Source organism: Polypterus senegalus, chromosome 15 (genome assembly GCF_016835505.1).
Source record: "Polypterus senegalus isolate Bchr_013 chromosome 15, ASM1683550v1, whole genome shotgun sequence".
Taxonomy (NCBI): domain Eukaryota; kingdom Metazoa; phylum Chordata; class Cladistia; order Polypteriformes; family Polypteridae; genus Polypterus; species Polypterus senegalus.
The window spans coordinates 91,948,200-91,971,864 of record NC_053168.1 but is presented as its reverse complement, the minus strand read 5'-3'; the positions used below and the strand labels follow the sequence as shown (position 1 = coordinate 91,971,864).

The 23,665-nt window shown below is 37.0% G+C and overlaps 1 protein-coding gene across 1 annotated transcript in view; it reads right to left on the bottom strand.

Moving 5' to 3' along the window:
- Positions 1-652: 652 nt before the first annotated feature.
- dscc1 (DNA replication and sister chromatid cohesion 1) overlaps positions 653-23,665 on the bottom strand; it is a 163,241-nt gene continuing 140,228 nt past the window's right edge. Inside the window, exons 8-9 of the mRNA XM_039736970.1 lie at positions 16,497-16,645; positions 653-908 (exon numbers count right to left, since the gene is read on the bottom strand). Coding sequence (XP_039592904.1) covers positions 800-908; positions 16,497-16,645 — 258 coding nt within the window. The 3' untranslated portion in view covers positions 653-799. The remainder of the gene's footprint in view (positions 909-16,496; positions 16,646-23,665) is intronic.

The following is a 23,665-nucleotide window of genomic DNA, read 5'->3' as shown; positions in this document are numbered from 1 at the left end:
CCACATCATTGCATTCAGTTTTTATTCACGATTTGTATAGTGTCCCAACTTTTTTGGAATCCGGTTTGTAAAACCAGCTTCATATTTTCTTCTGGTACAGCTCACAAATTCCACAGTAATGCAACAAGTGAATCAGAAAACTGAATCACTGAAATACAAAACATCAAATAAAACTGAATAACTGCAACAAACACTATTTAAAATAAATAGTTTTGGTACATGACTATTCAGAAATCATGTCTCATTAAGGAGACATTGCATTTGTGGATATTTCTACAAAACAATCAGAGAGTTGGAATTATTTGTGTAAATATTTGTGAACAGTCAGTGAGCAAAAGAAAAAAAGCAAAAAGGTTTAAACTAAACTTTAAAAACTGTAAACCACCACAACCATAGCTGTACAATAAGCAAAAAGAAAGAATGAATGAATGGATGAAGAGAAAAATTACTTTTTGGATCTGAACTTGTATAAGGAGTGAGACTGAAACATGTACACTTTTTAGCCCCCATTCAATTCCATAATGCATACAAGTGAAATTAGTGTTACAAGAAGGAATAAGTATAATGGAACCAAAATCCGTCACTGGAGAAAATGGAAAGGCTGAAGTGTTTACAATATTTAAATTAACCACTAGTAATATAAATGACATCATTTACAATAGAGAAGTCACAACTTTACTTAGACAAACAATTAACAATTGCCATCTTAAACAAAACATTTTTAAGAAAACAGAGATAAGAATACATTCAATTTCAAACTACATAAAATATCAGCATTGAATATCAGCTGTGCCAATAATTAAGATGTCATCAGTCTTCTTGAATTGTAGACTTTAGTGCCATTTTGAAAAGAACTTCGTGCATGTTTTGTAAGAAGTGCCCCTGTTTGTTTCTCACTGCATAAATCCCTGTAAAGGGGAAAAAACACACAAACATTAGGTGCATTCCCCAACAAATATATAACTATCATTTCACTTTTGATTTGATTTTCTAACTCCACAATTTTCTAGTGACTTCTAGGAATTCCCACACACGAAAGGAAGGGGGAGTAAGTGGATTTATGTTAATTTGTCCAAAGGCAATACCTAGAATTTTTCTTTACCTTTTTCTGTAGGTCAGGATTATCAGCTGTTTAAATATAACAAATTTCTCTTATTTTAATAAAATTAATATTACAATTTATTATTAGGTGGAAGGTTTACAAAATAAAATTGTTAATATTTTTACATAATTGACAAAAATAAAACACAAACATAACATGCAGAAGAGTTTCTTTGGAGGTTTGTTTGGTTTCATGATTTCACAAGTTTTTAATTTAGTGTTTTCTTTTTGGAACTATTAAGTGAAATCACAGTTAGCTCACAATTTTTTGCATGAATGCAGAGCAGTGCAAGAATGGACTTTTGCATTATGTTGCAACTCAAGGCTTCCCACATTATGAGAATGACCTAGAAGTCATCGTGTACAGAAGTAATAAAGAAAGGTAACAGGATGTCGGGTTATATAATCTAGTGTGCATGATATACAGTAAGTCAAGGAATTTTATATTTAAGATATATATGAAGAAAGCATGCTTTGACAAAAAATACATGTTTATTATCACTGGTGTCGCAGTTACTCCTTTGCACTCTACGTTTCATAAGCATCTGAATGTTTATACTATTTCTTATAGTAAAGGTTTACAAAACGTGCATGGAGTTGAATGCATAACATATTTGCACCAACTCTGACAAATAAACTTCTCAAAAAAATTAAAAGAACACTTTGAAAACACATCAGATCTCAATGGAAAAAAATCATGAATATCTCTACTGATATGGACTGGGTAATGTGTTAGGAACAAAAGGATGCAACATTGTTTGATGGAAATGAAAATTATCAACCTACAGAGGGCTGAATTTAAAGACACCCCCAAAAAAAAAATCAAAGTGAAAAAATGATGCAACAGGTTAGTCCATTTTGCCAAAATTTAATTGCAGGAACTCAAAAGTTGTACTCAGTAGTCTGTATGGCGCCCATGTGCATGTATGCATGCCTGAATGTTGGGGCATGCTCCTAATGAGACGACAGATTATGTCCTGGGGGATCTCCTCCCAGATCTGGACCAGGGTATCACTGAGCTCCTAGACAATATGAGGTAAAACCTTGTCAGTATCAGATGGACCAAAACAAAATGCCCAAGAGGTGTTCTATTGGATTTAGGTCAAGTGAGCATGGTAGCCAGTCGATGGTATCAATTCCTTCATCCTCCAGGAACTGCCTGCATACTCTCGCCACATGAGGCCGGGCATTGTCGTGCATCAGAATGAACCCAGGACCCACTGCACCAGCAATGAGTCCAAGGATTTCATCCCGATACCTAATGGCAGTCAAGGTGCCATTATCTAGCCTGTAGAGGTCTGTGCACCCTGCATGGATATGCCTCCCCAGACCATCACTGACCCACCACCAAACCGGTCATGCTAAACGATGTTACAGGCAGCATACCGTTCTCCACGGCTTCTCCAATACCTTTCACGTCTGTCACATATGCACAGGGTGAACCTGTTCTCGTCTGTGAAAAGCACAGGGCGTCAGTGGTGGACCTGCCAATTCTGGTATTCTATGGCAAATGCCAATCAAGTTCCTTGATGCTGGGAAGTGAGCACAGGGCCCACTAGAGGACGTCAGGCCTTCAGGCCACCCTCATTAAGTCCATTAAGTCTATTTCTGATTGTTTAGTCAAATGCATTCACACCAGTGGCCTGCTGGAGGTCATTTTCTAGGGCTCTGGCAGTGTTCCTCCCTGCCCAAGGGGGGCAGATACCGGTCCTGCTGATGGGATCAGGACCTTCTACGACCCTGTCAAGCTCTCCTACAGTAACTGCATGTCTGCTGGAATCTCCCCCATGCCCTTGGGACTATGCTGGGAGACGCAGCAAATCTTCAGCAATGTCATGTATTGATGTTGCATGTATTGATGCAAAACTAGTGAAAAAACAGCCAGAAAAGATGAGGAGGGAAAAATGTCAGTGGCCTCCACCTGTTAAAACATTCCTGTTTTGGGGGTTATTTCATTGTTACCCCTTTAGTGCAGCTGTTGTTAATTTCATTAACACCAAAGCAGCTGAAACTGATTAACGACTCCCTCTGCTACTTAACTGACCAGATCAATATCCCAGAAGTTTCATTGACTTGATGCTATACTGATTAAAAAAAGTGTTCCTTTAATTTTTTGAACACTATATATTATTGAAATATGATATTTTATCTTTTGATAAGCTTAGAATATTTAAGCAGTAATAATTATTGCAAGTTATACTCAAAATACAATGCCAAAAGAATCTGCATCATTATTGACTGTGATGAGTAAGCAGTATCTTTACTTTTTCAAATTTTATTCTTAAAAGTACTAAAATAATCTTGATACTACAAATAAATGTAAAAAGTACTATTAAACAAGAAATTGACCTCTATTGGTTAATTTAATACTGAAATTATTATCCACTTATGCACAAGGCAGGACACAGCCATATTTTAAAGTTGTCAATTAAAAGCAATAATGGTATTGATTTTACATACCGAAGTGTGTCTTCTTTTCAAAATAACTTATAGGTTTCCATGCTATATGCTCTCTTATTATTAAAACATGTGATTTGCACACATATACCCTGAGGTGAACAGCGCGTCACAACTGAATGGATTTGCTTTTAACAAAGATCATACCCAAGTCAAGTCGGATACATTGAAAGGCTCATCATCATTGTATAGTGGAGTTTCAGCCCATTCTGATGAAATACAGTTATAATATAAATGACCAGCAATTGACATGTCACAGCTGTGCATAAAAGGCAGGAAATAAATGGTTTCTGCGACCGTTCATCTTTATGCATCATTGCGTACAGCAGCTTGAGTCAGAGTTGGATAACAATTTTGACTCAGTTGAGAACAATGCATTTGATAAAGGACTTGATGCTATGTTTGATTTGTAAGTACTGCTTTTAGTATAACTTTGAAGTGTTGCAGTATTCAGCTTTATAGTTCAAGCATCAAAGTTTCAATTACCGTACCTAAACAATGTCTTTTGTAAGTTTACTGAACAGTGCTCTTTCAATTTCATATTAGAGAATCTACAACCAATGTCACTTTGCACTTGCTTTACTTCTCCCACCTATCCATGTGGAAATGAGCATGATAACATGGGAAAGTAAAATCAGAAAGCCGGGGTCAGAGTTTGAAGCAAGCACAATTAGAAACAGGATAAAAAAAATATTTCACAGTGTTGGCAATCCCTCCACTGATGTGGGCGGGGGCAAAAATACCATGAACAAGTCTCATATGCTCGCAACCCTGTGACAGCCACCTAAGACCCAAAAGTGACTGAGAACAATGTTTAAAGTATGTGTGGTGTGTATATGTCACTAGATATTAGTTGCCCGCCCAGTGCTGTTTAATGTGCTGTTCCCAGGGCTGCCAGCAAAGGCATTGTTTCCACCCTTGTAACGCTGCACTGGTAGAAGCTGGTATGAAAATGTATGCATGCAGTTTATTCCAGATATGAAATGTAATAAAAAAACAACAAATAGGTAAATAAAATAAAAAAAAAACACTAAAAGTTTGTGGGAAAACTGGAACTTGTTAAATGCAACATAAAATTCCTCTCTTTTGTTCAAAACGAAAGGTTTCTCTGTTTTTAGTTTAAAAAAAAAAAACTGTCTCGAAAAAGGATTATGAAAGTAAAGGTTTAAAAGAGTGTATAATTATACATACTTAGATATAATTGATTACTGGTTGTTTCAGAGTGATATATACAGGTTAAATCATGTTATAGCGAATACTGAAGTAATGGCATTTTTAGAATAATGAATACTTTTTGTTGGCCCAAATAAACGCTCATACATCATGTAAATTAATTTTGTTTTAATGAAATGTAAATTTCAGTATAACAGATTTTTTTTTTTTTAACCAAAAATGGCCACCAAAGATAAAAATGTGATGCAAAAAATACTTTATGCTACTCTTACAATTTCTGTGCAAAGTCCCAGGAGACCTGCAACAGGTTGTTGCTAAATTTCTGGTCTCGGGCAGTCTTGGTGAGGGTGTTGGTGTGACATCATACACATGGCTGAATATCCGAGTCAGTGCTCCACCAAGTGTCAACATGGATAGTTGTGTCTTGTGCAGATACTGTACTGTTAGAGTTTCATAGTGGTTTTCAAAGTTTTCTTTGAGTTGAAAAAAAATAGTAAGAAAATGTCATCAGTTTATGCTGAAAGAAAAATTAATCCTGGGAAAAAAAAACTGATTCCATAACGAAGAAAAATAACATGGCGAAAACATAATTGTGTCTCATCTTCATCTAACATCTCATTTCCATTCTGTATTCATACATTTATTTCTATAAAAAAAAAAAAAAGTTACATCTAGCATCTCATTTTCTAATAAAATATTTTTTGCAGTTTTAAGAAGCACTGTTTTTTTATTTTATATAAGTATTGTCAAGCTTGGGTCACAGATTTGCATGACAGCCAGGAAGGGGAGTCCAGGTTTCCATGGAAAATACAGGTACTTTATTACTGTATAGAGAAGGCAGGTACAGTCTCAAGCCTTCATTCAAAAATAGGAGCTGTTAGGAGGCACAACACGGGCAAGCGTCCTACTTCAGCTTCCATCTTCAGATTAGAAGAACACAAGCAGCTCACAATCACTGCTGGAGAATAGAGATCAGGAGAGTGTGAGTAATGTGCCCAGTGTTAAATGTTCTAAACATTGTACAACACGGACATTATGCGGCAAGTCTGATCGTGCAGAGCACAACCAATTACTTTGCCCTGGTTTACTGTTTACTAATACTTGGCGAATTTAACTTTCATATCGACAATCAGTGTGACCAAAAACCTTCTGGACTCTTTTGATTTGAGACATCTCGTTAATCAACCTACACATAAAGCAGGTCATACGTTAGACTTAGTGATTGCTAAAGGACTTAAAGTTGATTTAAAGCAGGTCATTGATATTGGTCTATCAGACCATTTCCTTCTACTATTTAATATAGAAATAAAGATAGAAAACACTCATGAGAAGCAAAAAACGCTTCTTTGACTCATCAGCAGCTTTAAAACTTACAAACATTCTAAGCAATCAGTCCGTTTATAGTGCCAACTATAATAGCGAGGATAGTGTAAATGGTAAAGTGGAAAACTTTAATTCTAAAGTAAGAGCTGCTGTTGACATAGTTGCACCTGAAAAGACAGTTAAAAAATCTTCTGGTATTGTTATTCCATGGAAGACCCAAAGAGTGTCTGATTTAAAAAGAACATGTCGTAGAGCTGAGCGTAAATGGAGGAAAACTAAACTATCCATTATGAGATATTGAAGGTTAAAATAACAGAATACAATAACACAGTGCGCCTTGAGAAGCGCTGCTATTTCTCTAATATTATAAATAAAAATGCTAGTAATCCCAGAGTCTTATTTTCTACAATTGATCGTCTGTTAAACCCAGGTAACACAAAGGAATGCCCCTAGAATACTTCCAGTGAAACCTGTGAGAACATTGCTGTATTTTTCAATCAAAAAATTAATGATATTAGAGATAACATAGTATATCTCCCCAACACTGCAGAACCTCCAAAGCCCCGGTACTCCATTATAAACAAATTAAATGCTTTCACCAGGATAGATTTACCTGAATTACATAGTATAATCTCTCAACTGAAACCCTCCACCTGCGTCCTTGACCCAATACCAACAAGGTTTTTCAAAGAAGTATCAGGCGTGCTAATTGACAATATTCTTGACATAGTTAATTCGTCATTAGATATGGGGGTCTTCCCAGACTGTCTTAAGACTGCTGTAGTTAAACCCCTGCTCAAGAAAAATAATCTTGACCCTCTGCCTTTGAAAATTTTAGACCCATCTCTAACCTGCCCTTCTTAAGTAAAATTCTAGAGAAGGCAGTCATTATGCAGTTAAATGACCACCTCAATAAACATGCTATTCTTGATAAATTTCAGTCAGGTTTCAGAACAAATCACAGCACAGAAACTGCACTCGTTAAAGTAGTAAATGACTTGCGGGTAAATGCAGACAGAGGCCATTTATCTGTTCTCATCCTCTTAGATCTGAGTGCCGCATTTGACACCATTGATCACAATATTCTTAGAAATCGCCTTAGTCAATGGGTGGGCCTCTCTGGCAGTGTCTTAAATTGGTTTGAATCCTACCTGGCAGGTAGAAAATTTTTGTTAGTTGTGGTAATCACAACTCAAAGACACATGATATCATATGGTGTTCCACAAGGCTCTATCCTGGGTCCGCTGCTTTTCTCAATCTATATGCTTCCGTTAGGTCAGATTATCTCAGGTTACAACGTGAGCTACCACAGCTATGCTGATGACACACAGCTGTACTTATCAATAGCACCTGATGACTCGACTCTCTCATTCACTAACACAATGTCTTACTGGTATTTCTGAATGGATGAATAGTAATTTTCTCAAACTAAATAAAGAGAAAACTGAAATTTTAGTAATTGGCAATAATGGATTCAATGAGGTTATCAGAAATAAACTTGATGCATTAGGATTAAAAGTTAAGACGGAAGTAAAAAACTTAGGGGTAACTGTTGACTGTAATCTGAATTTTAAATCGCATATTCATCAGACCACTAGGACAGCATTTTTTCACTTAAGAAACATAGCAAAAGTTAGACCTCTTATATCATTGAAAGATGCTGAGAAATTAATTCACGCTTTTGTTTTCAGTAGACTAGATTACTGTAACGCACTCCTCTCAGGACTACCCAAAAAAGACATAAATCACTTGCAACGAGTGCAGAATGCAGCTGCTAGAATCCTAACTAGGAAAAGAAAATCCAAACACATTTCTCCAGTTTTGATGTCACTACACTGGTTGCCTGTGTCATTCAGGATTGACTTTAAAATACTGCTTATGGTTTATAAAGCCTTAAATAATCTGCTCCATCTTATATATCGGAATGTCTGACACGTTATATTCCAAATCGTAACCTTAGATCTTCAAATGAGTGTCTCCTTAGAATTCCAAAAGCTAAACTTAAAAGAAGTGGTGAGGCGGCCTTCTGCTGTTATGCACCTAAAATCTGGAATAGCCTGCCAATAGGAATTCGCCAGGCTGATACAGTAGAGCACTTTAAAACACTGCTGAAAACACATTACTTTAACATGGCCTTTTTATAACTTCACTTTAACTTAATCCTGATACTCTGTATGTTCAATTCATCATAATAACTATTCATAGTGGCTCCAAAATCCGTACTGACCCCTACTCTCTCTTCTGTTTCTTTTTCCTGCGGCCTGCGCCACCACCACCTACTCAAAGCATCATGATGCTCCACAATTGATGGACTGAAAGCCAGAAGTCTACGTGTCCATCATCATCAAGTCCTTCCATGAGAACCCTAAATACAAAGAGGACTGTTTGATTTATGTTAGGTAGATTGCCCAGAGGGGACTGGGTGGTCTCTTGGTCTGGAATCCCTACAGATTTTATTTTTTTCTCCAGCCTCTGGAGTTTTTTTTTTTCTTTTTTCTGTCCACCCTGGCCATTGGACCTTACTTATTCTATGTTAATTAATGTTGACTTGTTTATTTTTATTGTGTCTTCTATTTTTCTATTCTTCATTTTGTAAAGACACTTTGAGCTACATTTGTTTTGTATGAAAATGTGCTATATAAATAAATGTTTTTGTTGTTGTTTACTAGACACAGTAATGCAGCTACAGAGCTGTGCTTACACTGTTGCTGTTAGAAATGGCAAATTGCCGGCCACCCCTGTCACAACAGCATAGATATTGTCCCCACTTTTGTTACAACTATTTATTTATTTTTTTTGGACAGAAATCCCTTAAGCACCAATTTTATTTTGTGTTTTACTTAGCTGATATTGATGGTAAACAAAGGCTTTTAATCATATAAATACTTTTTTCAGTCATCTGCAGCTCCTTTATTACATAAGTAGAACAACAGTAGTTTATTTTTGGGTATGTAACTTAGGTGCTATAATGCCAAAAATCACTTTGGACAAAGCGTCAAAAGCTGTGATTAGGAACTAAGATGTATTAGTGGAATACTACTGAAAAATTGTTGAAAAAGACAATGATCTTGTTTACAGTACAAATACTACTTAGATATATCAAAATACTTAATGATGTTCTAGCTTAACTGACATACTGGCAAATCTCACTCTGTACACCTCAGACTACAAATATATTGATAAAGGGGATGAGACAGAATATAGGAGTCAGGAGGAAAGGTTTGTCTCTTGGTCTAAAGAGAATTATCTGCATCTTAACATCAGTAAAACCCAGGAACTGGTTATTGACTTTCGCCACACCAAACAGCTACTATGTATGGTCACTATTCAAGGAGAAGATGTAGAGATGGTCCACATTTGGACTGTTCTCAGAACACAGAGGAACTACATAAGAAAGGACAGGGAAGGTGGTTTTCCGCTGGGATTCCGTGTTCCTTTAATGAAGGAAGTGAGGTCTTGAACATTTTCTATAACACTGTGATGGCCAGTGTGATTTTATATGCTGTGGTGTGCTGGGCTGGAAACATCACTGCAAGAGAGGCCCACCAAATCAAAAAGCTAATTAAAAGGGCAAGTTCAGTTACAGGACACACTCTGGATCCCCTGGAGGTCATAACGAAGGACAGAATTAAAACAAAACGAAGTGCCATTGTGAACAATGCTGCAATCCTTTCCCTGACACACTAATACGGAGTACTTTCAGCCAACAAATCATTCAGGAGAAGTGTCATTCAGGAGAACTGTGTCAAGAAACGCTACTGGCGCTACCTTCTACAAACAGCAATACGTCTACATAATGCCTCACTGTGACTATGACAGTCAAGTTGGAACTTTTTTCTTTTGAATTTTCTTTCTTTATAGTCATTTCAGTGTGTGTTAAGACCAAAAAGTATGTGTATATTTATTTATTTACTTATCTATCTATTTATGCATTTATTTAAAGAGCGTCCGTAAAAAGCAAAATGTTCCCCTAGGGACAACTAAAGTTTAATCTAGACTTGTACACTTCTTTGCAGAATTTTGCATGTTCAATGGCTGAAGCTTTTCACTTTGCCACAGGCAAAAAAAAAAAATTAAGAAAATTAGGTTGCATTATCCGGAAGACAAGCCACATTTCCAAGAAGCATATTAGGATTTGAACAGACTGAAATCAAATACTGTACTTTGTTGAAGAAAGATTACAATTGCTTTCAAAAGGATCTTTGCTGCTAGTACTCAAGTTCAAGAAACTGATTAAGAAAAAATTAGAAACTGGAACTGTAACAAATATTTTCAGAAATAGTTATCTTTACTAAAACAGGATAATTTCAAGGAGTAAATTATACTTTTGAATATTTTTGGCACATTCCAGGCCTCAAGAGCATACTTTGAAGGAGAATTTAGTTTAATGGACAATATAAAAAGCCAAATCTAAAAACCTTTAAGATGCCGAGCATTTAAAAACAAATTGATGAGAAATAAACTCTGGACAGACTGTTAATGTTGACAGGAACTTATGGAAGACGGAAACTTTACCTGGTTGACAGCAAAGTAATACTAAGGGAGCATTAATCATAGCTTTTCACTGAAACAATTTTAAAGAGAGAAAATACATTTAATGAGTGCAGTGTTTTGCAGGTGTGAAATTGCATGTAAAACATATTTTTGGATCATCTTTGCAAAACTGTATCTGAAGAGGGGAAAGGAATTCCAGTTAAATATGAATTAAAATGAGTTCACTAAATGATTCACCACCATGTTTTTTGAGAAAACTATTTTAACTATTATTCAACTATGTAATATTGTAGATTAATGTACCATTCTATATTTTAGAATTTTATCAGTTCAGACAAAACCTAGTATTAGATTAAAAGGACACATGTGAACAAAATAGAAAATTTTAATTGACTGTCTTTTAGTGAAAGTTAAGCAGCATCAAATGTGTCATGTGAAAAAAGTATTTGGTTCTGGGACACAAGTGTCTTGCCCAAGAATGGCCTTTAGCTCTGCCATTTTAAGGAGGCTATTTTCTTTTGCTTTATCGATTCTGCTATAGATCTTCTAACATTTTTAAGATCATTGCTTTGCTTCATGAACCATATTTGCTTCAAAAATATCAGAATATCCCATAATCATACTGAAGAACCTCTTGACAGGGAACAGAATGTCAGATCCTTTCAGTATAATATTCAGTATAACAAGCAGCAAATAACGCCTAAATAATGGCATAAGTATTATAAACAAAGATTGGTTGGTGTCACTATCTTACTGTTGTGAAAATGATAAAAAAAAAAAAAAAAAGGTACAAACTGAAATTGTAAAAGAAAGAAAAAAGACAAGGACATAAAAAAATACTAATTCTGGTCTGGTAACAGGCATGGTATTAAAAATGAAGTCAAATAAACCAACAACTAGTCAGCATGTTGTGGATGAAATAGCAAAAAATAACCAATGGCTAAAGTTTACCTTAAATATAACACACCAAGCAACCAACTACTGGGTGAATTCTCTGTAAATACCTCGTTTTGTACAAAACGCAGGGGAAAAAAAGCCTCAAGACCACTAACTGGTTAAACAAGGAGCTTGCACCTTAAAATATAGAGATTTGTAGGAAAGGAATGACCCTGTCCCAAAGTAAAAAGAAAGCAGCTGAACTCTGTGGAAGAAACAAATGCTTTACTCTTTGTTTAGATAAGAGAAGGATGGAATGTAATTTTGAAAATGTTACAAGAGCTATTTTTTATAATTATACCCACAGCTATACCCCTCAGGCAAAACAATATTATTACACTTTAAATCCATAAATTACAAAGCAGGTCATGCCTCTGTTAAATGTGAGTTTGTTTACAAGCCTACAGGGTGCGTCTTGAGAAGGAGAGTTAAATAACTGATCAATAAAGGCTGATAAAAATCAAAGCCTGACCAAACATGTACATCAAACAGTTACAGAATTCAACCAACCTTGCTTTACAAATTACTTGCCTCAAGATTGAAATTTTATATTTTTTCCATAACCCATTTACTGTTTTTTTAAGGTTGCCCACTTTAATTAAGCTTTAAACTTTCAATCTAAACTGTACCACTTACCAACATTGTCAGAAGGAAACTGCTTTGAAGATTTGTAAGGGAATTACTTAAACTACAAGCACATCTACAAGCAGAGTATATACAGTATAAATTACTGTTCCATTCTCATCACTGCCTTATGCACCAAATGCAGTATATTAAAGAAGTTCCATAAAATTTTGTGATTTAAAAAAAAAAAACTTTACTAATAAGAGCCTACTATTTTTGTGAGAAGCTTCACTTAAATTTCAACCATTCTCTTTTAATGTCATGCAGTGATATACAACATAAATGCACTGACAAATCTTTTGTATACTCAACTGTGTTAGCAATATGTATACTACGAGATCAAATTACTGTATGTATGAGGCAGAAAGAAACAAACTCTTACCAGCTGGTTAACCATGGAATGGTGATGTAACCGTAACTCCTCCCTTAATGCTTTGTTCTGTGAACTAATTACTGTAAACTAAGTAGAAACCCAGTGGCTTAACACTTGCTCAGAATATTGCATGAACGCAAAAGATCTTTTAAGCTGGAGATATTAATAAGAATTGTATCCTAACAAGACAGCACAAGTTTTAAACACATTGAAGGTGCTTGATTCTAGGGCTTTTAGAGATTTTTACATTGGATTACATGTTTGCGGGTTTTTTTTCTGAGTCATGTATAATGTGGCAGATGACCGGGGACCTTGCCCCATCGGGACACCTGAAGAAGGGAAGGGCCGGGAGAGCGGCAATATCTCCCCCAGGACACAAAGAGGGCAGCCCCTTGGACCATTCTGGAACCCTGGAACGCAGCATTTCCGCCACAGTTAGAAGTGCTGCCGGAAGAAAATCCAGGCACACCCGTAGTGCTTCCAGGCGCCCATGCAGCACTTCTGCCATACCAGGAAGTGCTGCAGGAAAATTGTCAGGAAGCACATGGAGCACATCCAGATGAACTATAAAAGGGGACGCCTCTCTCCATTCGGGGAGCTGTAGTCGGGAGGCAGAGGACAGAGCTTATGGGAGAGGACTGGAGGCGACAGGAAAGAAAGGACTGTGAGCATTATTGTTACTTGTTTGGGCACTGTATGTTGTGCTAAAGGACTATGAAAAATAAACGTGTGTGCTTTTGGACTTCTATGTGTCCTGTGTCCGTCTGTGTCAAGGATGATCGTTCATAATAATTAGACATTAACAGATTTCTTTTACCATATACAAGTTGCTGAATTTGCCAAAGGAAACCTGTTCACTTATCTAATCTTCCCCTAATACATAGAGGCAATCACAATATCCAGGTAAGATATCAAATTATTCAACAAATAAGGTTTAATATATTTTTTTAATTAAAAAAAAAAATTGTTGTACATATTCGAAAATATAATGATTTTGAGCATTACCACTGGGACAAATATGTCTTAACAGAAGATCTGTAAATAAAATATACAGTGGCATGCAAAAGTATTGAATCCCTTTTCATGTCATAATTTTCTGCATGACATAAAATGTGTACATGTATTTATTCATTGAGTATTTTTAGTGTGAACTATTATACTGTAAACATATATTTCCAAAGTCAAAATAAGCCATTTTCTGCTGACATTGAACTGAATTTTAAAGTTAGTGTTTGCATAAGTATTTAAGCCCTAAAAATTATTACTTTTTCCAAGAACCCTTTTGCTGCAATAACAGCCTTGGTTCTTTTGGTGCAAGTATGTACCGGTTTTACACATTGTTCAGGGGCAATTATTCCCCATTCTTCTTAACAGAATTTATAGAGATCCTCTTATTGATGGGATGGTGCCCCTGGACAGCAGTTTTCAAATAGGGCTGAAGATTTTCAATGGGGTTGAGACTGACTTGGCATTCCAAAACATTCACCTTTTTGTTTTTGAGGCATTCCAGTGTTGCTTTGGCCTTATGCTTAGGGTCATTGTCATGTTGAAAAATGAATCTTCTCCCAAGCTTTCAGTTCATAGCATACGGAAAAATGTTCTTCTGTAAGAGTTATTTGTGTCCATCCATTGTCCCTAAAACTGTGATAAGATTCCCAGTCCTAGCACATAAAAAGCATCCACATAGCATGATGCTGCCACCACAATATATCATTGTGGGTGTGCTGTTTCTTGAGGCATGGGCAGTGTTAAGTTTATCGCCACCCATATCTCTTTGAAGTCTGACCAAAAAGTTATATTTTGTCCTCATCTGACCATAAAACTTTCTCCCACATCTTAACTGGGTCTTTCTCATCCTTTGTAGCAAATGTGATACATACTTTTATGTAAACCTTCTTTCGTACTACTCTCCCTTAGAGGCCTGTTTAAAGAAGAGCTCTTGAAATTGTGGACCCTTTCACCTTCACTCCAATATCAGCCAAAACGTAGTGCAGACTTCTCTGAGTGACGGTTGGATTTTAAGTAGCCACTCTCAACAATCGACATCTTTCTCTGATGTTTAGTTTTGAGGAATGGCCTATTCTACTAAGAACCTGGATACGGTAATGAACCTTCAACTCTCTTATGATGGATCTAACAGTGCTTAAAAGGGACATTTAAACTCTTTGATATTTTTTGTAGTCATTTCCTGTCTTGTGTATTTTGATGGAAGAAATAAGTGGATAGGACTGGCGAGCTTTGTTGGGCTGAATGGCCTGTTCTCGTCTAGAGTGTTCTAATGACTTTGTTTCTGTCGTCAGCAGAATGCTCCTTTCTCTTTATTTTTGATTTGATTGTCCAACAAAGAAGACTATGGCCCTTGTAAAGAGTGCTCTTTATATACAGAGACATACAGTATAAAGGACTCACAAGTGGTACCTAATTATTGTTAAATGACTTTTACCTTTGTGTCATTTGTTATTAATTTATTATTTGAGTAAACCTGAAGCTTCCAAAGCACAGAGGTTTAAACACTTATGCCAACTCTAACTTTTGTACACCACTGTAGATAAATATTTTTATACACACACCAGAAGGAGTAAAAATAAAGAGAATTAAAATGAAAACCTTCCGACTTGGCAGTCACAGTGAGGCATTATGCATATGTACCGCTGTTGATAAAAAGCAGCACTAGTAGCATTTCTTGACACACTTCTGCTGAACAATTTGTTGGCTAAAAGTATTCAGTGGGCTACTACCTCCAAGGGGTTCAGAGGGTGTCCCATATCTGAGCCTACCCTTTAAAATGTGCTTGTTGTTTCAGGAGGCCTCTGTTTAAGTGATGCTAACAGCCCAGCACACAAACATCCCAGTAGAAAATCTCACTGGGAGTCAGAGCGCTGTAGGAATTGTGAAGGATGACACTACCTACAATAAAGGAAATACAGTCATTGATGTGGACCCCCAAGTGTTTGTAAGAGTGCTACAATTCTGCTCTTAAACTGCTTTTAAAATTAATTTTACAAAAGCTCTTAATTATGATCTTTTTCATTTTTTTGAAGAGCAGTATACTGGATGGGAATGAAAACATTACTTATACCAGTGTTGATGTAGGAGGTAGCACTTGGTCTGCCCTTGAGCTGAATGCTTTATGACCTATGATGGACCTATTTTCAGACATTTTTCATTTGAATTAAATTTACAACATATGTTTAGGGAATGATGAATTTCAGAATGCATTTGGTCTGGGGCAGTTTTATTTTGAACTTAAACCCATCCTGTATATATTTGTATAATTTGGTATACATTGTATGATATTTATCTGTTTAGCTGCAACATGGTGGCTCAGTGGTAGAAGTGCTATCTTGAAACAAGAAGACCAGGGCTGGCATTCCGAGTACTCACTGTATGAAGTTGTCATGTTCTGTCCATGCTTACATGGGTTTCCTATGAGTGCTCCGGGTTTATCCAACAGGCTAAAGACATGCAGCTTATGTGAACTGGTCCTAGTGAGATAAAGAGAGAGTATGTGTGCACGACCTGCAATGAACTGACATTATCTGTCCAGTAATTGTTCCTGTCTTGTGCCCGATGACTGCTGGAACAGGCTCCAGCCGCCCCGCAACCCTGGATAAATGGGTTAGGAAGATGGATGGATGGATGGATTTATCCATTTATGTAGCAGTATTTTGTTTCATATTTATGTTGCATGTAAATTTTCAAATTATATTTTTAATTATGTATAGGGCATTGGACTGATACATGGAAGTATGCCGAATAAGAATAAATTAAAATTACAAGATACTCTCTACCAAACTTCAGAAAAACTGAGACACATTCAAAACCCATAAAAACTGATAAATCAATTTAATTTTAAACATTTATTCTAGTTAAATTTTTAACAAATTATTAAAAAAAAAAATTCATAGGTTCCACTTTTTTAAAATAATTTTCTCAACATATTTTCCACAACCTTGCATCCTACTTAAACCTGCTAATTCAACCCAACCTTACACAAAGTTCTCCTTTAACTTACTGTATATATGGTACAATATCTGCTTCAGACCATTTTTCTCGGATTCCAAAGAGACAATTAAATCTTTCTTGAGTATCTTCTGGTAAATCTTCAACTTTGAGCAAAGAAATAGCTTCTGGTTTGGACGTATGATCAATAAGTGCCAGACCCTAATATGAAAAGTAACACAAAAAGTCTAAATATTCTGAAATACAGTATAAATAGCAATATTTTAATATAAAATGTGAATTATACACAAAACAAACAAATGTATAAGGAAACAAACATGATGTAAAATTAGCCTGAACACTATAACACAATGTTGTTTAGATCAGTGTTTCTGAAACTTTTTGGGATAGCAGAGCCATGTTCAAAAATGATTACTGCACAGAAACCATATGCGGTTGTATTGGTTGGGGGACGGGGGAATGCAAAATAATCAGTTATGTGAAAAATATTTTAGTCAAAAAACTTAATAAATATATGCATATACAGTATATATTTATGAAAACAAATGTAATAAACATGACAAACGAAAATGTGGATGTGCTGCCACTGAATGACACCAATCAGCTGAATGTAAGATAACGTTAATATACACTCACTGGCCACTTTATTAGGTACACCTGTTCAACTGCTTGTTAATGCAGATATTTAATCAGTCAATCACATGGCAGCAACTCAATGTATTTAGGCATGTAGACATACAGGATACACAAAAACATTGACCTTCCCTGTTGCTCTGTCAGGCCCCCCTTTTCAACTTTCCCATTGGACTCTTTCATCCCCAGCAGCCCCTACTCCCGTTTCAGTCATCCTATGCTGGTAATCCCCCTTGGGCTGCTGGGAAATTAAGTTCTTCCCATTGTAGCACTGCTACAAGTTCATTGAAATTAAATTAATCCAGAGCCCACAAAAGAAACCTTCAAGTCCTGACTTTAAGGAAAATAGCGTTCAAATTTAGATTATTTACAAAATGTCCTAAGGTATCACAATAAATTTTACTTGGTTAAATCTGTAATCTTAATTTCTCTTTTCTGCCTAATTAATTTGGTCTGTAAAATTCTTTTAAAGAATTGTTGTCTTAAAAGTTTAATTCTTAGAGCTTTCTATTTTATTATAACTGTCAAATAATGTTTTATGTATTACCTGAGGTGACAAATTAAACTTTTTCAAAAGCTGAAGTATGTTTGGAAGGTAGCATAACTTCAAGTTCCAATTTGCATCTTTTAAGAATTGCACAAGTTTATATATGTAATTATTTCTGCTCTCAGATTACCACAAAGTAAAAAAATAAAATAAAACTGACCGTGAAAAACAGAGAATGTCTATGCCTAATAATAATAATAATAATAATAATAATAAAAAACTAACTTCAACTTTACTTGTACTGGTAAGAAAATGATACTAAAAAACAACCATGGTAATATGAATACTAATTCACTTTAGTTCAGTAACATTAATACATTCGGTTTAGTCAGTGCACGCAACTAAATGCGTGGTGACAAATGTAACATGGCATTCTTCAAACAGAGATGTTTAGAAATTACCATGACAGACAGCAGAACCTGTGCCTTCTGGTTTGGGTGAGCTTGGATCAGTGCTGCTAGAGTTGTAATCACTATTGTGATGGTATTTTTCAAGCAGCTACAGTTGATAAAAATCCTTAGGGCTGATGGCTCACAGAACTCCTAAAAGGCTTTGCACAGCCCTAGGGTTTCACAGATGACGGTGTAAGAAACACTAGTTTAGAACACAGTTTTTGCTATTTTAGAACAAGACAGATCCAAGTGCCTCGGATGAAAATATATATATATATATATATATATATATATATATATATATATATATATATATATATATATATATATATATATATATATATATTTTTTTTTAAATGCTTAAAATTAACTGTACACAAATGTAATTTATTTAAGCACTATATTATAGAAGCACAACTGAGACTTCAGCTTTGGCTATTACCAGAAAAAAAATTACGATGCTGTCACAATGGCACCAGATGATTAATTTCATGTAGACTTAAATTGCTCCTTTGAGCAATAACTCAACAGTTTTCTGTCTGCAACTAAGAAAAATCTGTTAGATAGCTTCCCACAAAGTTGAACAGCCCAGCTGTATTCTTTGCTTGTGTACACGAATACATAAAATTACTTTATTAAAACATGACAATTTCTAGAATTAGGATAGTATAATCATGAAAACCCTAGAAAGACTGCATGCCAACTATATTGTTCAAATATTAAAATAGTTCATATTCCTTTAAGAAAGTTGAAAGTTCCAGTTTTGTGGTGAATGGGAGTGGAAAACAAATAAACTGAGCTTGTTAGAAACCACAGTGTAGGGTGGGGTCTCTGTGTGTTTGCTCCGTCTTGTGAATTATTGAAGTAGATATATAAATCAAAATCACGTTATTCAAGGCTGAAAATCTAATGATTTAAGCTATGGAACCCCATGTCCTTGAACCCATGGAACAACCTTGGTAATGGGGCTCCTAGTAGTTCATAACCGAGAGGTATGCGGGATGAAGGCAACACAGATTCTTGGAAGTACAAAAAAAATGTCCTTTATTAAAAAAATGATTATTCTACTGCAAAACCATAAACCACAGCATTGGGTGTCATGCAAAAACCACACAAAGCTAGCGTTCACACCCACTCAGATATATATTAGGGCTGTCAAAGTTAACGCCATTAAGGCGGGTTCTTTTTGACCCTACGAAATTCATGCAGTTAAAGCTGAGCCTGCAAACTGAATGCGTGCCACTTTAGCCTTCAAGTTATTTCTTGTAGAAGTGACTCCATATTCCTAATTGTGGAACGATGGAAAAAGGTCCATTAAATGGGAAGTTCAGTTTCAAAACTTTGCCCGATGGCTCACTCACTAAAACAAAGGTTGTGTGTAGTTACTGTCAAGCCGAGTTTAGTTATCACTGGACTACACGCAGTCTACAATATCACATGCAAGCCAAACATCCATTTTACACTAATAGCATTAGCCCGGGTAATATGCGACAGACCACGCTCGACAGTGTTTGGCAAAAACCAAAGGATGCATCAACCTGCAGCAAATTAACGGTAGCAATTGCTAAATGGATAGTCACAGCATGCAGGCCAATTTACATAGAGGAGGGCGAAGGTCTGCGTGACATAATTCGGATCGTGTCCAACGACCCGATTTATGAATTACCCCTCGAGAGCCACAGTCGTAACTAGGAAACACAAGCTGTATGACTCAGAGAGAGCAAAACTAGCTAAGGAGTTAGAGATCACAGAGACGGTCACCCTTACTGGTGACTACTGGACATCACTTAGAAATCATAGCTACTTCGGGGTTGCAACCCATTATGTCGATGAACAGTGGAAGCTGCATTCACATGCTTTGACGGTCATGAAAACATGATACAGCGAACATTTTTTGGATGTAGCAAAGCATTGGAACGTTGAGAATAAAGTAAGCACACTCGGTACAGATAGTACACGAAATTTAATTTCAGCGGCAAGACAGCTGCCTTTTGAACACTTGCCATGCATCACACACAACATTTAACATACTGTCAAAGTGTCTCTGTAGAATAGTGCATTTGACTCTTTCCAAATGCTGAAAGGTGGTGGGGCACTTACTGCAGAACTTCAGAAACAGCAAGTCGTGCATGGCCTCAAGACAGACATTCGTACAAGACAATTTGACATCCCACAAGAGACATTTTAATGTCACGCAAGACAAGGCAGTGAGACAGGAGGACAGCTGCTGTACAGGCTTCTAAATGATCGACACATAGAGCGGCAGGCAGAACAGGCATCTTGGCAGAAGCAGCACAAAGCCAGTAGCTGATCCGTCCACTTCTGCTTAGCGTGCATTCAGCTCCCCCCTTCACAACACGAGTGGGAGAGACGCAAAGTGACAGGAGTGTAGTGCGCCTCCGGGTCAAGCGAAGCGATCGAAACCAGATCATCTCGGAGAGACACTTTGACAACACAAAAGACTAGACATTACAGCCTTTGGAAGCAAAACCCGTGAGACGGTGACTTTTGTACATCACGCCCTACTTACAAACAATTTAAAACAAGTTTAATGACATCTAACCTAGCAGTTGTTGGAATGCTTTTGGTAGACAAACTTCAGGTGCTCCCAGCTCTTAAAACAACAATAAGAAAACATGCAGCTTGCCAGCTGCAGCAAGCCAGCAGATGATCGAAGCATTTCTCCTGCATGCGTTCATCCATCTCAACCCCACAGCCCTCCCCCCCACTTCAGAACGCTAGCGGCAGAGACACAAAGTAGCAAAAGGACAGCTGCTGTACAGGCTTTTAAGATATTGCCACAAAGCGCAACAAGCAGAGCACGCAGCTGGCAAGCAGCAGCAGCAAGACACCAGCTGAACCGATTGCATCTCTTTAGTGTGCGTTCAGACCCCACCTTCACAATGCGAGTAACATTCTAAGTCCCGCGAGAAAAAGATTTAACCACCCCCGGGGCAGAAAATAAAAGGTCAAATATTGTTTTTACAAAAGTTTTAAAGTAAAAATGAAAATAATGCATATGTAACAATTCCCATGAAAATAATCTCTTTAAATTGTTTAACCAGTAAAACAAACGTGGGGGTGGGTGGGAGAGTGAAGCCCCCTATTAATAATCATCTATACTAATAAAAGGCAAAGCCCTCACTGAATCACTCACTCACTGACACACTCATCACTAATTCTCCAACTTCTCGTGTAGGTAGAAGGGTGAAATTTGGCAGGCTTATTCCTTACAGCTTACTTACAAAAGTTAAGCAGGTTTCATTTCAAAATTCTACATGTAACGGTCATAACGGTTGACAACGTTCACCATGTTGAACTTACTTATTTATAGCCCCATCTTCACGAAATTTGGTAGGCGGCAACCCTGCGCTAACCGAAACCGATGTACGTACTTATTTCGGTGGTATGACGCCACTGTCGGCTGCCATATTGAACTTTCCAACATCACTAATTCTCCAACTTCCCGTGTAGGTAGAAGGCAGAAATTTGTCAGGCTCATTCCTTACAGCTTACTTACAAAAGTTAAGCAGGTTTCATTTCGAAATTCTATGCTTAACGGTCATAACGGTTGACAAAGTTCGCCATGTTGAACTTTCTTATTTATGGCCCCATATTCACGAAATTTGGTAGGTGGCTTCCCTGCGCCAACCAAAACTGATGTACGTACTTATTTTAGTGGTATGATGCCACTGTCGGCCGCCATATTGAACTTTTCAACGGTCTATGTTACTTATGGGCCCATCTTCAACAAATTTGGTACGCGGGTTCCCAATGCAAACTGAATCCTACTTACGTACATATATACGTCCATAGCTGGCAGCTCGGTCACCGTGTGAGACGGCGTTGGGTCCACCATCCCAACGCCTCCCACATCTTTGGCTGCCTGCCTATATAAGGCTGTCCGTCGCTCCAGTCTCTTTATTCCCTTCCTTGCTTCGCCACGGGATTCACGTCTTCCTGCTGATAACTACAGCCTTTTTATTTAATCCACGGCTTCTTAGCTGTTTTATTGTTCATTTATTACGATTATAGTTATTGTTTAGGTATTTTAGACTTACTTTACATTGTTCAGGTACCCATTTCCTGTATCATTCCAACCATACCCCAATTAACATGTCTATCGAGGTGATCAACATCGATCAAAAGAACTGTCACTTACCGAGTAGTTTCCATGCCCAGAGATGGCACCTGCCTTTTCCATTCTCTTTGTTACATATTGCAAGGCCATATCAGGCTCACTCTTGATATCCGGAGGAACATTGTGTCTTATTTATTGAATGACTGGGACAGGTTCAAGGTGTGGACTGATGACGGTACAGGAGATAATTATACTACACAGGAGCACTAGAAGAGTGAAATGCTTAAGCCCTTCACAGCTTTCAAGTGTACCGAAATGGCCAAATATTTTACACCTTTCGACAACCGCCAATGCCTCTTAAACATCTTAGATTCACAGGTGACGATTTCAGTAGTGGACACTTTGATGTTTATGAATGTTTAAACTCTCAAAAGCTGGATGAGAAGTTATCGATGAAACTGGTTGTATACTTACAACACTTGACAGATGCCGAATGTCTCTTCAACACAAGTCCTACAAATACTGTCGTAATTGAAACAAACCATGAAACTCAAACCGATTATGACAGCAGCAATTCAAGCTGTGAGATATGAAACAAGATTACTGTTCACATGGTCAACTGTACGTTGCATGCTCAAGAGTAAGCTCAGCGCACAGCTTGGTCATATTACAACCGGAGGGCCGAACTCACAAAGTGGTATACAAAGAGATCCTTAACAAATAATTATTGGTATATTTTCACTCAGTTTAAAAAGGTTTAATTTTCTTCTTAATGAAAATTTAAAGGCAGTACTTCGCCACTGCGAAGCGCAGGTATTTTGCTAATCTATACTAATAAAAGGCAAAGCCCTCACTGACTCACTAACTCATCACTAATTCTCCAACTTCCTGTGTAGGTAGAAGGCTGAAATTTGGCAGGCTCATTCCTTACAGCTTACATACAAAAGTTGGGCAGGTTAATTTCGAAATTCTACGTGTAATAGTCATAACTGGAACCTATTTTTCTCCATATACTGTAATGGCCGTTAGCTCGATGGCGGTGAGGGGGCGGAGATGTGTGTGACATCATCACGCTTCCCACATAATCATGTGAACTGACTGTGACCGCAGTAGAAAAGAAGGAAGAGCTCCAAAAGAGTGCTGAAGAAAAGCGCTGAATATTTTATTCGCGAGATACAAGTTTAATGAGAAGACACGAGGTATAAACAAGACTATGGATCACTTTGTAACAGAGTTAAAATTGCTGTAGCGAGAAACTTTTAAGTGCCGGGTTTTAGCTAACATTAAATAAAGCCATAGACATTGCAACATCACATAAGAGAGCAGCTTACGTGAACTGACTGAACGCAGTACGAGAGATCACTCCCATGCATCAAACCTGTTCAAAAAACGCATTACACAATTGGCAAGGTAGGAAAAGAATATGCTCTGAGTTGAGCTCCACAGCTAACGCGGTCTTGTGGAAGCAACTTCGTCAGGCTGCCACCAAATACTCACAGAAAAATCCACAAGTTAATACACACATTGTCTCTAGAGTTTCTCGACACTAAATGTATTCCTCGCATCCC